This window comes from Limulus polyphemus, unplaced genomic scaffold (genome assembly GCF_000517525.1).
Source record: "Limulus polyphemus unplaced genomic scaffold, Limulus_polyphemus-2.1.2 Scaffold1759, whole genome shotgun sequence".
In the NCBI taxonomy this organism is placed as follows: Eukaryota; Metazoa; Arthropoda; class Merostomata; order Xiphosura; family Limulidae; genus Limulus; species Limulus polyphemus.
In genome coordinates this window covers 7306-24684 of record NW_013667369.1, presented here as the reverse complement: position 1 = coordinate 24684, position 17379 = coordinate 7306, and the positions used below count along the sequence as shown (strand labels likewise).

The following is a 17379-nucleotide window of genomic DNA, read 5'->3' as shown; positions in this document are numbered from 1 at the left end:
TGAAAATTTTCTGATGCGTAAAGGTACTTTTAATCTTAAAATTAAAACTACCTTGCATGTAAGATAGGCAACATGTTAATTTTTGTAATATTGGGGTAAAATACAATAAACTGACCTACACTTACATCTATGCTATATTATACTGTCTTATGTATAACATTTAACCTAGTTTTTAGTTTAAAATGTCTTATTATATGGAAGTTTGTTTAAAAAACAAGTCTTTTCATGCATCACACAGATCTAATGTTGCATGAGATGACATAAATAAGCTTTAGATCACAAGTGGCAAATTACTATAAACCACCCCTTCCCTTTTTCCTACACACCATCTGTAACAAATGGCAGTCAACAGCTTTCCTTATACTTATTTCTTTCACATTAATACATCTTTATTATTAAACTACATTCAGAAGTCCTCATGATGTATTCATATAACTATTACAATAAATTTAATGCAAATTAACATACCAAGTTATTAATTTCTCGCTCTCTGTCAGGTGCTGATCTTGCAGTAGCCTAGATTTGAAACAATACAACATATTAGAACTTTCTTTTTGATGAATATAAATATTATGACACTTTCACACTGAATAAATAATAAATATGTTTTCAGTCAATTCTTCATCTTTTATAAAAGTCCTACATTTTAGGATGTTACAACTATGAGATTTGAGCTCATAATATAATTACAAATGATTGCTAACAACCTATTTTGACTTTTCTTATTCAAGTATTGCTAAATACTAAAAATTTTATATTAAATTACATAAACACAATAGACCTAGTGACTGCCACCAAAAACACTTATCTGCAGCTGTAGCTTTAGATTTTAAGCTCCAGATTACATATTCTGTGCTAATATTTAGAGAAAACTCTTTTCTAAACCTCAGCTGATGTTCCCTGTATTTTCTAAATGGCATATCTGTATCTGCTAGCATCTATGATCATTCTAGTAGTAGTTTCATAAGTATTTTTAGAGAATAAAGTTGACATAACATGGGTCTCTTTTCTGAGAGAATCAGTGGGACAAACAGCAAATAACTTTGAAAAGGAAGTGAAATGCAAATATTTCTGACTTGCAACAATTTTTTTAAACTAGATATATAGGAGATTAGAAAGATTTTCATTAGTCCAAAGCTTCCCATTGCACATGGGAATTCTGAGACCCTTGTTGTGGTGCATGTGGTCTACCTTAACTTAAACTTTTATTGCTACCTTGATGTAAGTCAACTCAAAAGAGTTATGTAAGAAAAGGATCTTGGTGTTTTGATCAATCTGTCTCTTAAACTTTCCAGGCAGTGTGTTGTTGCCAGTGCAAAATCAAATATGAATTTGGGTTGTATCTATTGGAAGAATAAATGTAAGTCAAAGAAGGTTATAATTTCTTTGTTCAGTTCCCTAGTTACGCCTCATTTGAAGTATTGTGTTCAGTCGTTAGCACCTTACTTTAAGAAGGACATAAAGTTGTTGGAAAGGGTTCTAAGGAGATCTACTAGAATGATTCCTGGAATGGAGGAGCTGATATATGAGAAGAGGTTAAGGTATTCAAAATTATTTTTTCCTGAGGAAAGAATTTTTCAGAGGGGATCTGACTGAAGTGTTCAAAATTATAAAGGGAATTGAGAGGACTGATACATCACTGCATCATCTTTCTTTTTTGTATTTAATGGTAATAGTGGTAAGACTAATGGACATTGATCTAAGATTTAGCAGGTTAGAAATCATCTGTGAATTAGGCAATGTTATTTTTCTAACAATATGGTCAGCCTTTAGAACAGATTGCTTTCATGCATAGTAGATGCAACTGGATTGGGAGAGTTCTAGAGAGGGCTTGATGAATACTTAAAATATATGTGCTGGATATAAGCAGGTGGATGATTGATGAATTAATTGGCCAAAGGACCCCTTGTTAAACAGGCTGGCACTCAAATGTTCTGTTGGTACTTGAAAACTGGATTTAGCATCACATGCTTTAGATTTGGATGATGATTTTCCAGTGGCTGAAGGAGAAACCACAGAGGCATACAACATAACTTCTAGTCGGCAGTCTGAAAACCTGAAATGATTTGTTACATACTGGAATTCTTCCTGTGCTATGACTGCAAACATTTCGAAACTTAATGATAAAAATGGATGAACCTAGAAGAGCACTCGTGGTCATGATCTGTGACTAGAAATGAAAGAAGTCAATGTGCTAAGAGCATTTTTGGAAATTTTAAGTCTGTAAAAAGAGGTCAATGATTTGAAAAAATTTCATAAAGCCACTGCTTGTCATTGTTTCACTAAAAGGGAGAGACTGTTATCTTAAAAATCCATACTGAATAGACTTGATGAAAGGATCCTAGATGGTGAAAAAACTCCTAGCATGAACAATTGATCCCAGTTTGAAAAAAAGTTCAGAAGTCCAACCAATATACAAAAGCAGATATATGTAGGGTGCTTAAAAGTGCTGTATTTGCAGGCTGCAAAATAAAAAGCATATGATGAGTTACCAATGCTGACACTGATAATCCTACTGTCAATTAGTGTTAACACTACCACAGACACTAACATTCCTTGTGTGTGACACAGCAGAGTACATTCTATGCAGGGAAACAATACAATTTGGGCAAAATTCTAATGAGAGAAGAAATCAAAATAAAACTTGATTTCAGATACAACTGAAACTGAGGATTCTGTCATTTTAGCTGGCTAAAAAGCCAAGGAATCTCAAAATCACAAAAGTTTCCAAGTTCAGTGAAATGGTCATGTGGAGATATACTCCAAAAAACACAAATAAAAATGATATTTTCTTGTGAGAAGAATCCCACCTTGACATTATGGTCCAATGAAGTCAGTTATCAATCTTACATTGGCTATTTAATCCATCTCCAAACCTGACAGATTCTATGAAAATAAATGATGAGAGAAGATTATGCAGCATCAACATAGTTAACTTGAAGAGTAATCTGCCTGCTGGTTAACGGGTTTCACACAAGCGGCTATAATACTCTTTACAAATATATTATGTATTGCAGCCTATGAAATGTACCCAATGGCACTTCACTCCAACAATACATTTACAATTATATAGTTAAGAGATATGTCAGATCTGTATACTCTTATCATAATAAGCTGTTGTTAACTGTCACGCAGGACTACAGCTATCAGTCCTAAATGCATGGTTTAAATACTAACTTCTTAAAATAGTATCAAATAAACTGTAGGTATCTTTACTCCAATTTTCATGGACAAGGTTTTTGGTATTATAATCAGTGGCAGATTAACAGGAAAGCAGATAGGGGTGCTGCCTAAGAGGCCCCGAGGCAAATGGTGACACCAAATATTTTAGGCTAGGATACTGTATGTGAAGAGTGATTAGGGGTCAGTACAACTGTGAACTGCTGTACGTGACATGTACTATATTTTATAAAATAAGAAAATCTTTAGTCAGCTTTGGAGCAAATAGTTTCTTTATAACTTCATGTTGCTCAATTTCTTTTACATGTGAGGCAGTACAAATGTACTACTTCATTAAACATTATGCTGATACAGGTAGGTAATACTCAAGTCATGTCTAGTTACATTGATTTAAAATGACTTGGATGTAGCCTAGCTGTGGATATTCCTAGCTTAGTTACAGTTAAGTTAATTTTGATTGATAGGCAGGCCTTGCTTAACTAGCCTGTAGTTGACCTAATTTTTAGGATAAGTTAGAAATGAAGGGCCTACACTTTGTTAACATAGGCCTAAAAAGATTTTTCTAGAAGTTATACCTGCTTCGATATGAGGAATTATCTGTTTAAAATCTAAGTTGGTAAGTCATGTTGTTGCTTACAAGTGTAGTAAGAATGGGTAAGCTTAGGAAAGAGTAACAGAAGGCATCTGAAACAATTCTTGTCTTGCACAACAAAAACATGCATGAGAGGCCCCATATTATTCACTGTCCTAGGGCCCTGAGGTGTCTTTATCTGTCACTGATTATAACTGACTGTCAATATTATAAGTGGGTGATATAGAATGTACAAATTTATTACAAGAAGCAAGCAGAAGTTACATCAGTTTTTCTGGTTTTAAGTTGTCGGTGAGTATAATATTGTACATAATTTTTACAGTTTTTAGTCATTCTGCCATAATTGAAATTCACTAATTATGGAGTTAAATAGAGAACAATCAACAACAAAAATTTTGCAAAATTTTATCACTAAAAGTACTTTATAAGCAAGTGTTTTTTAATAACTAGCCAATTAATAATATAATTCTTTTTATTCAATTGTTACCTTAATCATTGTGGAAGTCTGCATATCAGTCAGCTTTTTAATACATCTTTGTCCTGCTACAATGTTACAAACCTGGAATATGGAAAACAAAGAAAGAAAAAGACTCCAAGTGAACATTTAAAAAACAACAACATTGCTTCAAATCATGGCTTTGTTTCTTCTCACCCATATAGTTATAAATATAAATTATTTTCTAACTTGTATTATCAAGATATGAAATGTATGAACTGTACATTGCCAACATGAGTAAATTTTATACTCTAATTTTATTTTCACTATCCATGGAATGTTAACAGAGGATGAGTAAATTATAATTATTGAAACATTGTAAAATATTTTAATAATGAAAATGTAAAATCATAGAATGAAACAACTTTTACCAAGAAATCATAACAAAGAAATTCCTAAATGCCCAATGTAATAAGTTATTTTATTCCTTTTGCAAACAATCGTAGATTTTCAGTTCCCTGGACTGTGTATTATTCTGAAGATATTTCAAGTATAACATCACCTGAGCTCATCATCCTTAAGATAACCACAGAAAGCACACAGTAGCATTTTTTATTCTAAACCTAACATAAGTGATACTGCAGCAAAACACATCTTTCTGTGTTGTGGTTTGTTTGCTCATCAAGGAAAGACCTTCATTCTTATACATGTGCCAATAATCTACAAAGGCATCATATACCATTCCATTTAAAGAGAGGATATCTATTTTCATGAATTTATGAACTGAATTACTGTTCTACCCTTAATCAAAATAGTTATAGTGGAATTCCACATCTTGAGATAAATTGAATGACATATTAATACTAATAGTTAAACAGATTATGTGTAAAAAGAGATATTACTGATCAAAAACTTACCCAGAGCTGAACAAGGTGAGTTCAACTATTAAACTATTAGAATCAATATGACACAGTATCTCAATTATGTTAGATATTATTGTAATTAAGAGCTGAGCATTATTATACTGTATTTCTTTTCATTCAATACACAAGGAAACTAAGTGTTACTATTTTAATAGGTGAAGAACAATGCACTAAAAAATGCTTTTGTTACTTGAGTAAGATATGCACATTATGCTATGCTAATATATAAAAGGTAGGTCAAACAATGATTTATAAGCATAAGGAAGAGTTTTTTATTTAGGGTGGAACATACATGTTTCGACCTGAAGAAGGCAGACCAATGCTCTGTCGAAACGTGTAGTATATTCCACCATACATAAACTTCTTCCTTATGCTTATAAGTTGTTGTTTGCCTCTCTTTTATTAATGCTTTTTCTAAAGCTCCTTACACCAGTAATGATTCTGAGATAGAAAGAAAAAAACTGCAACTTAAAGAAAAGATTTTGGAATACAATCACAGTGAGGTTTACAAGGAGCAAAGCCCACGTTTAAAGGTCTAGGGGCAGAAAAAACTCAACCAAACATGATTTTAAGATATTGTACAAACCTCAGGAAATACATTTTGGCCACTTTTGAAAATTAATTCTTCTTCTTTAAAAATGAAACATTTATGCTTACTGAATTATTATGTATTTACTAGTTTATTTACACAAGTCAAACTATAATGAATTTCTCTTTTAGATGAAAAGGCTTAATCTATTATTGAAAAGATCATGTACATATTTGATGATTAAGCATACCTGGAAGGTTGTAATTTGAGACCTAGTTTTAAGTTCTCCAAATAAATTTCATTCCTAAATGTTGTTCAAAGGCCTACAAGCCACAACTAAAATAGTTGGTTTTTTTGATAGAGTACAAAAAAATGCCTTTCATGTTTAAGTTTCTGATGAATTGACCATTCACATTTCCATCTTAAATCTATTCTAGCCATTTTAATACACTTTTAGTACTCTTGTAAACTGCTTTGGTATAAAAATAATTATCAATAATACATCACATCATTTGTTCAATCTTGAATGGTTGAATAATTTAAGGTTTCATTTGGGTTAAACAACACAGGATATTAATTACACCTGTGCAAGTTACCTGATCTTCACAAAAACAAGAGCTTCATGGATCTAATGTACAGAAGGAAAATGTCAAATTTGTAGCATATGGTGTTGGTATCAGAATAAAAATAAAATAAAAAACACTATTTGCAACAAACAACAACTACAAAATGAACTGATAATTTAGTAGAAAGACCTTGGTAGAATGCTGAAGGTAAAAAGTAAAATGTATTTAAGTAAGAATAATGAATTAATGAGAATAAAATGTACATGACTGTCCTTCTGATTAATATTGTCAACTAAAAAAGAACTTCCACAACACGTCTTGACAACTATAGGATCAAAGCTTAATCTTTACAAAAATGCCAAACTGCCTTCATAATACCTATCTTCTTTGTATTCAATAAATTACAAAAAGGGCATCAGGACGAGAAGATATTTCTACTTTGTGTGACAGCCACAAGGTATCCCCAAAACACAAGGTCAAGATGGACACAATGTAACTTACTATTCCATGAACAACAGATAAGATCTTTGACTGACAGGAGAGTGTGAATGGAGGTAAGTATTATTTGAAATACATTTTTGATTTAAGAAAATATTAACTTCCAAAATATACTTAACTCTTCTCACAATACAGCTACAATCCCACACTGATAAGGTGGAGGGGCTGGTGATGGCATTATTCATACAGAAAGCATCTGCATAGATCATGGGTGTGTCAATTGAAGATTTGCACCCTAGTGGGGGAACTGCACTACATTCACTACTGGCCAGGCCCAAACCAGATAGCTGATGTTCTACTGCTCGAGGTTGAAAATGTAGAGCCATGGTCCCTTTATCTCACATTGGTGACTAGGGCAATTGGATCGCAATATATATATAAAAATGTACTTATGATTGGATCCAAACCTGTAACCATAGAGTGATGCATTTCGAGCCACTAGAGCCACGAGAAAGTAAGCAACACCAAAGTGGACAAACGTTCTTCTCAACCTCAAGAAGTCTGGAAGAGAACACCCCAGGCTCCAAAGACAAGACCTTCTATGTCATACCCAACCTGAGGAAACAGAGCTTATCTTCATTCTCCAACCGAGTGGCAAGGTAAATTCTTCTTGTCTCTGGAATTATGGGGAGGATGTGGAACAAATTGTGCTCAACCAAGGATCCAGTATGGGACCACTAAGCATTCGGAATTACAACAACTGACCCTTTTCCATGAACAATGTAATGAACCAATATTCATCAAAAAGAAGGGCCACACAAAACCCAATTGGACAGCCAAGCATTAAATCTCAACCGGTATTACGAGTAGGCTCCAATGTAGGGTGGTGTCTCTCCTACCAACATCTGGGAAAAAACATCCAGGGACACAGGTAGAAGGGCCTCCAACTTTGTCCTCTTCTCAAAGAGTGGAGGAAATTCACTCTAGCACTGAAGGAAAAGCCTCTGTCCACCACCCCAGTGACTGGAAATTGGATGTGGTAAGGACTCCGTAGCTCCACTAGTAGAAACTGGGGGATAATGTGCATTGGGGAGCCCTGAGAAACAGTGCAATAAGTGAAACATGTTCCCTAAATTTTTAAAAGCAAAACAACCTCGATTTATTCACTCCAATGATCAGCAGGGACAGTATATTGAATTAGTGGTTGCCAGTGCGGAATTGGTTTGATGAAAGCACACCTGCTTGAAAGGTAAAGAAGGGACAAGTGTAGTAATGAAAATACTCACCCCTTTGTATAATCTAGTGGAAGTGGTTAAAACAGCTACAGGGGATAGGCAAAAAATCCTCAGATGAAGATACTACCAGATCATGCAAATAATGTGAGATACAAGAATTGGTGGAGGTCCACATACCAACCCACATAGTGTCCTCACCGGGCAATTGAAGCAGGCCACTAAAGACATAGAAATGTGATGAATATGATTAAACGTGATTTGCAGAAGTCTCCTTGCCTACAAGGAGAGACCAGAATAAGTAATATGAATCAATTTCGTACCAACCTCGTCAATGTAACCAAGTATAAATCCTGGGAAACTGAATGATCCCAATAAATAAAAAGTCATTGTCTAGTATCTCTAAAAACATTAGTGTGGACAACAAAACCTCCATGACACTCACTGGATATAACAAATGATTGAAATCTGATCAGTCATAGAAGTGAGAAATAGTGATAAGATAAATCAGTGAAAAGGATTTATCCCCTTCCCTGGCTGCCAATGTCTTTGGGAAGAAGAACTGATCTGAGGGCATAGAGAGAATAAGAAAGCAGTCTATGGACAAACAACACAAACCATTCTGACCAGTGACATCTGTAGGTTAGCAGCAATGAAAAATAATCCTTCAGGGATAGGTGATACATGGTACATGAGGCTAAGGTCTCAGGCAGGATTTAAGAAAGGGCATGCAATGCCACCTTAACATATCAGTTAGATAACTGGTATGTTCATTTGGGACAAAGGACCTAAAACAACTTGACAAAGCCAAAGAATTTTATTTTTTTCTCTCGAGTATTGAATGGTAGTCAATAAGGCCACCTTATAAGGGTGATTGTGGAAGTTGCAAAACCTTTGCCAAAGAGCCAGGTCAAAAAAACGAATTATGGCTGACACTTCTGATCAATTTCCTTTGATAAATGTCCATCACTGACCTAAGCAAAGATTGAGACAGATACATGGCAACCTTAGAAATTAGATCCCGATGCCATGCGAACGACTGCATAACCTCCATGCCTGAAGCTTAAGCTTCTGGATAGCCAGATGTACTATGTCAGATCATAGCTGTCTCCACAGAGATGGCCAAAGAGGAAGTGTAAGAGGTGGGCACTCCTTAGGATACCACAGAAGAAGAAACTAGGGTGTAGCTGCCAACCCAGTGCTATCAACAATGGGTTGGAACAAATCATAGTTAGTATGTTGGGTAACATATAAATTGGTGGGAAGGCCTAGAGTTGTAATCCCATCCTGTCCTGATGGAATGCATCCAATGTCAAAGCCTAAGGGTGAGGTACTGGAGACCAAATTGCCATTAGTTGGTTGTTCCAAAGAGTGGCCAACCCACCAATCAACAGTGTTTCAAAATGAGAGCCAATCCAACAGAAAACCTTGCAATGCAGCATCTATTCTGTTGGGAGAATCTGTTTGGGTCAAGGCAATTGGAGCATGACAAGCTAGTAGGATGATATGATAGGAGTGGGCCCAAGAAAGGAGATCCAAGGCTCAAAAATAAAGAGCCTCGAACCTAGTGCCACTGTGGAATTGTCAGAGTGAAGCCTGACTATTTTCCCCCTTAAAAAGCCTAGACCATGAGGCATCGCCTTTTGATAGAGCAAGAAGGTCTAAAACATTGTGTAGGGAAGCCACATCATTTTTACATATACCCTGGAGTTTCTGAGTGTTGAGATATGTATCCCACCCTTGAAGGAGGCTAAAACATTGTGTAGGGAAGCCTTGTCATCTGTGCGAATACCCTGGAATTCCTGACTGTTGAGACATGTATCCCATCCCTGAAGCAAGGCATTTGTGAAGAGATGGATCTCTGGATGAGTTGGTGGAAGAGGAACCCATATCTAAGTATAGTCCCAATCTAACAGCCCCTTGAGATCAAAGAGAATGATTCTGAATAAGGAAACTGGGGAATCCAGTGAATTGATGTTTATGAGCTATTGGTCACATAAAGACCATTGAAGGGATCTCTTGTGCATTTGTCCCAAAGGCATGAGGGATGCTCACATTACCAAAAGAGAAAGAACCATCATTACAGTGAAAGAAGGAGAGGTGAGTAAGAGTTGGGCTTTCTGTTCCATAGCTTGGAGCCAGATGGGAGTTGGCTGAGCCTGACCGAGATACATGATGAAAAAAATACCCAGACTGATGATATATTGTGAAGTGGGTCCAGTGAGCCACCTTTCATAAAATTTTGCTAAAGAAATATTTTCATTATATCATGGCTAATAATCTAATGTAAATGTAGAATGTTAGCAGACACTAAGTAATTTGGAGTGCAAGTACCATAGATAACTTTATTACCTTTCATCTCCATTATTTATAATGACAATTAATGACCATTATTTACTCACCTCCAGAGGTAGATATGTATGTTTATGTTCTTGACCAACTTGCAAACATGGCAAATAGGGATATCTATAAATTTTAAACATAAAAAAATTCAATATTGGAAAAATATTAAGCCAAAAACTAAGACAACTCAATACAGTAGATTGTTTTTCTTCAAGGCAATATGTATATCATTTTTTGTTTTTGGCACACATAACTTTGGTAATGTCTACTACAACTCACTAAAACAGATTTGCCATTTGTTTTTTGCAGATGGTTTGATAATGTATAAGCAGTGTTTTAAATTGATGTTTAAGTTGCTGGTCCACAGAACCATTAAATTAGCAACTTTAGTAATTAATCATTTTATAACATGCTACACTGTTAGGCCCAACCATTAACAAAATTGATACTGATGTGTACAATTAGATGCTTACAGTTACTACACACATTTTTTTTCTTTTCACTAAAAACTTACTCTGAAAATAACATATATATATTATACACAGATTAATTCTACTGAACACAGGACAATTATTGAGTTCTATGATAAATAATGTGCAAAACTTTTTCAGCATTCAGTTAGTTTAGCAACTGAGAATATTGCACAAACTACATAACTAAAGGATGTTGCAAAATCATTAAGTTGTCACTAAATATAAGCTTCAGAAAAAACTTCCATCTCACAAATAAATAATTCAATTCAGTAAAAAATTTAAATTTAAAAGATCATTAAAAAATAGATAATTTATCTTTGAGTAGTTGAAATTTAAGTGGCTGGAATAAAAGATGCCAAGGTGTGAAGTATTAAGAAAAAAAGAATACCCATTACAATTATTTTATTACCAAAGAACATGAAGTTATTTTTAGACCTACAATACAGAATTTAGTTCTGGAAATCACTGAGGTACTAATCATGTTGATATACAAATTCAGAAACAAGAAGTTATGGTTATACTAATTATAAGATTAAGTAGAACCATCCATAGTTCAATGCTACTTTGACTTATTTCAGATGGTCATTCACAGAAAGATCAGTTAATAAGCTAGTTGTATCCAACATGGATGATTAAAAAGTATTATATCTTAAATATAATCTAGGTTCTTCCATAAATTATTCACACTACACTTATGAATAAGTTCTGAATAATAGCAAGCAAAATATTATAATTACAAATAAAACATAGTGAAGACAAATCTCTTATAACAATTAGAAATATTCAAAAAATCCAGCTAACTTAATTAAATGAAGTAGAGTGAACACTGATATACTACATACCATTTTTTAAATAGGATGTTTATTTAAAGAAAAAGATTACTGATGATATTATAATGTGATTTAGTAAGCCAACAAGACTGAAAGTATATCCCAATGTAGATGTAATAACCATGAGTGTATTCTTCTTTATTATGAATGAAACAGTTTTTATGTTACATCAGAAACATACCATAAATATTTCATCAAATTTTTAAAACAAAAATGCAAATTTTGTTAACTGTTACAAAAGTAAAAGTATAAACAAATATTAAAATGTGCTGCACGTGACTTTTTACACGTGTGTGTTGTTATATACATAGAAATGTACATTATAAATGACTTCATTTGCAGGAAATTATAAATTAACCAAGAAGAAAATGGTAAAAACAAACAGCATCTACAATTCATGCTCAAAAACACAACACTAATTACCACACCATTTTGAATAATTTCATAATTCTGAACTCAGGCAAATACAACATGGAACTACTAATCAATAAATATGAAATAACACTTAATAATACTGCTAGCTGTTTTCACTCAAAATTTTACTGATGTGTTTAAGTTTTTAATATTTACCATTAATTAGGCCCTATGGTTCCTTTACCTCCCTTCACCCCCATTGATAATTGCACATATAGTAATTTGTATTATCTAACTTTCTTTTAATACATTAACTTATTCCATGCTGAGTTGGACAATGTGACCAACCTTGTAGCCACAAAGTAACCATCTGTGTCCATACTATAATTTTTAATATTTTTTGTTTATTTTCACTAATATTGGCAATCTTTTATGATAATAATCATTACAAGTCTTATGCATATGAAAAAAAATCAGTTTAATAAACTACTTTTAATAAAGAGTTGTCCATAAATATATAAAATCAGAGTGATGACTTCTCCAAGTGCAAAGCAATTTTCAAATTTCATTTACATAACCTTTAAAACCTCCTAAGTAAATATCAAATGTACTTTTTTTTTAGTAAAACTTTATATTTTATCCATTGTTTGCTTTATTCTAATCTTATATGAACTTGGTTGATTTGACCGACTTTGTAAACACCATAAAAAATATTAAATAAATCTAAATTGCCATTTTCTTCTTTCTAAAATGACTGCAGATTGTACAAGAAAACTACAATTGTCTATCCTAAATAGCTTAAGGCTCATAACAGTCTACATTTGTTTATAGTTAATTTTATCATTTTATTGCCCTTTGAACCGTGTATAATTTATAATCCTGGCACACAAGTTGTAAATCACTCAGCGAACATGAAGTCCATGGTACCTTATTGAATGATGTAATGCATGAGCTGTTTGTAAGTATATTTCGTGAAAAATTTTTTATTATTTTTTTTTTCTTAGCTTACCTAATGTAACCTAGTAAGTATCTAATTTTTGCATTTTAGTTATTTTTACAACTATAAATAAATAATATATATATAAAAAACAAGAAATGTAGTACTTACCTTTGACTTTGTTTTTTTTGCTACATTTTTATAATGATGGTACTAGTACACTAAATAATTTTTATTTACTTAAATACTGACAATTTTATATGACTATTATAATTTAACTGGGTTTCTAACTAGGACAAGATGGGCTAAAATTAATTCCCTTTCTGCTCAATCTGAACACAATGAAATAAGCTTTCAAACTGAAGATGAAATAGACAATACTCTGTAGTGAAAACAATGTAGCATTATACGTCATTTGATAGGTTAGAACTATATCTTTTTTCTGGGTTATAAGTGATATAGTATAAAATGTCAGAAAGAATTACTAGTAATTTGTGACAGGTGGGCATGGCAAATGGGTTTAATTTCTAGTCTTCAGACTCCATAAACAAATAAGAATATAGGCAATAAAAATTAAACTCTGCCTTAGTAATATCTGTATTATAATGACTAATATTTGTTAAATTTTGTATTTCAGAGATGGATGGTAAATAAAGAAGAGAAGAAGGAAGATCTAGAAAACAAATGACATGATTCTTATACTAGAAGAGAACAAGAACTTTTTAAAATAATCCCTTATAAAATTAAAAACTTATATATTTTAATGCCAAGTTTATTTTTAGATACTGATAATAAAATAACTTAATTAAATTTCGAATGGAACTCTGTAAAAGACCATGACATGTAGTGAAAGGGTTAATCTTACAACTGAATCAATTTTGTAATTTTTTGTACTCTTTTTTTTTGGTTGTATGAAAGGTAATACTTAATATTGCTCACAGAAAACCACATAAGATAATGTATAGTATTATTATGTGTGCTAAACTTGAAATCTCTATGGTAACAGGTTACAGAACTATTCGCAAGCTAAAACACACTCAGCCCAGAATTTGTTAGAAGTATGATTTATGGAAATAATTTATATTTATGCTAAATGATATACTGAATAAGAAATTGTACAGTGTACTGTTATGACACTAATGTTTTACATTTTAATTGTATTCAACATTTATATTTCATATTACTTTTGCATTACTTTATAACTTCAGTCTCTTATAAATGTGTTAAAATACTTTATTCTCCTTGGGTGCCAAATTTCTACACATGTACAAGTATGTTGCTACATCTTTTTGTTTCTTCCCTGCTGCAGTGAACTTCACCATAAAATTTTTTATTCCCTGTTCATGTTCTTTTTGAATTACTGTATATTTTAACTTGCTTTTGACTCAATATGCAAGTCTTAAAAAGCTCACATTACTAAGTCAGACATTATTTCAAGAAACAATGAAACTTCAAAACATTTTTCCAGGTTCACATTTAACAGTTATCTTTCCCATTTAGATCATGAAACAATCATTCAACTTGAGATGGAATAGCCTTACTCTCCTAAACTGTTTGGGAATAAAAACGACACAAATGATTTGTACGATCAAAGTTTGCATTGGAAATATCATGCAATCTAACAAAGTCGTGTAGGCTTCTGTTTCACAAGCTTAGTGACCAATATTTTGTTTGCACAATCTAGGAAGTAATGGTTATACTGCATGGTTCACACATAATATGGATAAATAATATATGCTTCGAATTACTGTAAGCCATGACTGACTGAAAAATTGTATTATACATTACGCTTATCAGCCTCAGTATCTGTACTCATAGATTAAAATCTTTTGTTATAGTGCCACATTAAAAAACTTATAATCTTTTTTTTTTAAACATGTTCTATCTATATTTTCTCACTAATAACCCCAAAAAAGTTTATATACAGGAATTGTTTGGAGGAAAATGAAGTTTCACAATAAAAAGGATAATGATACCTAATATAAAGAGCATTGTTTATTTATAACACAAGGGAACACAGATAAACATTTCAGAATTCAACAGATTCCATCTTCAGTATGTAAGGTAAAATAAAAGAATTACAGCATTCCTAAGTAAGTAACTAAAATACATTACTATAATAACAGTAATTAAATCAAAACTACAACAACAAAAACTAAATGAGTAACAAACAAAATACTGTACATATTAGAAAATATGCAATTTAAATGAAGACTGCATGTTGTTCAGTGTTGATGAAAGTTGTTGATATGGAGGGTTTCTTTAATCAGTAATTCCAGATTAGTGTTGGCTTTGAAAAATATATTGAAATTCGATAGGTTAATAAGTTCATATCCTGTTTCTTCACTGTGTTGCATATAGAGAAAGTACAAGGGTTACCCAACTTTTTTGCATTTTCATGGAAATTCTCATACGTTCATTGGCTCTAGCTAGTAGATAGCATTTGGTTTTGCCAATGTAGGAAGCCTTACAGACTCCACACATATTAATATATACAAGCCAAAAACGATTGTTGTTCAATGCTAGATATGAGGTAGGATAGAAGACACATTATTTGTCCACGCCAGAAATAATAATCCTGGAAATCATCATAAATTGGCCAATCAAAAGAAAATTTTCTTTCTATTATTTTAAAGAGAATTAATTAGATAATATGATAATGTTCAAAGTATCTTTGTTGAGAAAAAATAATAACATTATCTGAATGAGGTGTTTATATACAATACCAGGATAGAGGGTGTATTGATGTAGGTGGAGAGCATCACCTATGCTTAAATTATTAAATTCTTGAATAAACATATACATACATGATATGAAACTTCAGGCTCAATAATGAAACTTTAAATGAGAAACAATCACACTTAGGTATAGGTTACAGAAGTGATTAATAAAAACAGCCAATGGATACATCTACTAGGTTCTAAGGTTTACACAACAACCATATCTCTGAATAGAGTTCCAGCTTTTAAGTATTATTATTTTCTTTTTCTGGGTAGATGTTGTTATTAAAGGCTCTGTAATGCCAATATGTTTTTTTTTAAGACTACAGACTACTAGAGTAAGTAATTATTCCTATTTCTAAAAGGTCTAATACTCACATTGGTTGAATAAGTTAAGGAGCATAATTATGGGTACCCTTCAGACTCTTCAATGTAATTGAATATTTTTTGAATCATTGGGTTTCTCCTCAATGGTATACTTATTGGTAGAATATTATTCTTTTGCAGTACAAAAACTGGATTAATTACAAATCCAATGTCACAGTTACCTTGGGTTTCATTTTAGTTCATGCATACGGCATCAAGTATGAAACAAGGAATAATCTATTGTTGTGATCAGTCCCAATGTAAAACCACCTGGAGCCTAGTTATGTGCAATGTTATGGTAGACAAATCTCTGGAATATAGAATAAACAATCAACACAACATAAATCTGTAAGCTGTACCAGATGTTTCAAACATACTAGGTAGGCTTACAGATTATCAAGCAGAATATATTTCTTCACATTTAGTTACTAGATGATGGAAACAACACAGAGTTCCTGCAATGTAGGCTTCTTGACTGTGGGAAAGAATCTTTATACCCTACTGGTTAATGTGTATCCATTGAATCATCATCCAACAAAATATTGTTGCCAAAATTCCAGAGAAGGCTGAAGCTAAAGAGCTTGCCTTTCAGACTGAAAAACTGCTACACTGCTCATTCGGTGGTTATCATGATAAAAGAGACACTTGAATCAATAATAATGAATTTGAAGCTGATATATGGAATGGCTTTAAAGCTGATAAGCATACCTTGGCAGTAGTTTTAAATCTGAAAGACATCTACAATAGAGTCCAGCTGCCTATTCTTGCTCATATTAGACATCAGTGTAATGTGTATCATGGGTCATAGCTGTAGTAACTACCAGAAGATGAAGCATGGAAGCTGGCTATCAGACTGGATCACAATTAAAAGTGGTCTTCCTAAAGGCACATTACTCTCACCAATACCCTTCAACATCTACACCATGGATGTAGTCCACCTTTACAGTTCAACTTGTGTTATGTGCTTACCTTTACAAGTAACATTCTAATGTACAGCAGAGGCTCTGGCAAAGCTGAAACTGGAGATAAGACACAAATATCTCATAATAGAGTGAGAAAGTTGTGCAATGACACAAAAATGATCATCACTCTTGCCAAAAACCTGTTCTGCAAACTCAACAACACATATTAGTGAGGACAAACCATCTCCATCTTTTGTGGGCACTGCCATTCCTCTGTAAGAGAAACTGAAGTAGGTGAGGGTAACCTTGGACAGACAACTCAAGTTCACCTGTCACATTAACAATATGATAACATGAGCTACCAAATGCATCCATGCACTAACAGTTGCAGAAAAAAATACAGTTGAAGAATGTCATCTGCATATGGTTTATCAAAGCCTTATCCATCTATCCTGGATTATGCACTACAAATAATCAGTATGAATGCAACACAGCTACATCAGATTGAAAAGATAACTTTTTAAAACCGGTCATGGAATATACTTCAATCACTCCCAT

At 32.9% G+C, this 17379-nt stretch overlaps 1 protein-coding gene across 1 annotated transcript in view; it reads right to left on the bottom strand.

Annotated features, from left to right (window-relative positions):
- The window catches only part of LOC106464848 (protein argonaute-2-like), a 105545-nt gene extending 93269 nt beyond the window's left edge, over positions 1 to 12276 (bottom strand). The window contains exons 1-4 of the mRNA XM_022392645.1: positions 12245 to 12276; positions 10299 to 10362; positions 4260 to 4331; positions 469 to 516 (exon numbers count right to left, since the gene is read on the bottom strand). Of these exons, the coding sequence (XP_022248353.1) occupies positions 469 to 516; positions 4260 to 4331; positions 10299 to 10362; positions 12245 to 12276 (216 nt within the window). The remainder of the gene's footprint in view (positions 1 to 468; positions 517 to 4259; positions 4332 to 10298; positions 10363 to 12244) is intronic.
- Between the last annotated feature and the right edge of the window lie 5103 nt (positions 12277 to 17379).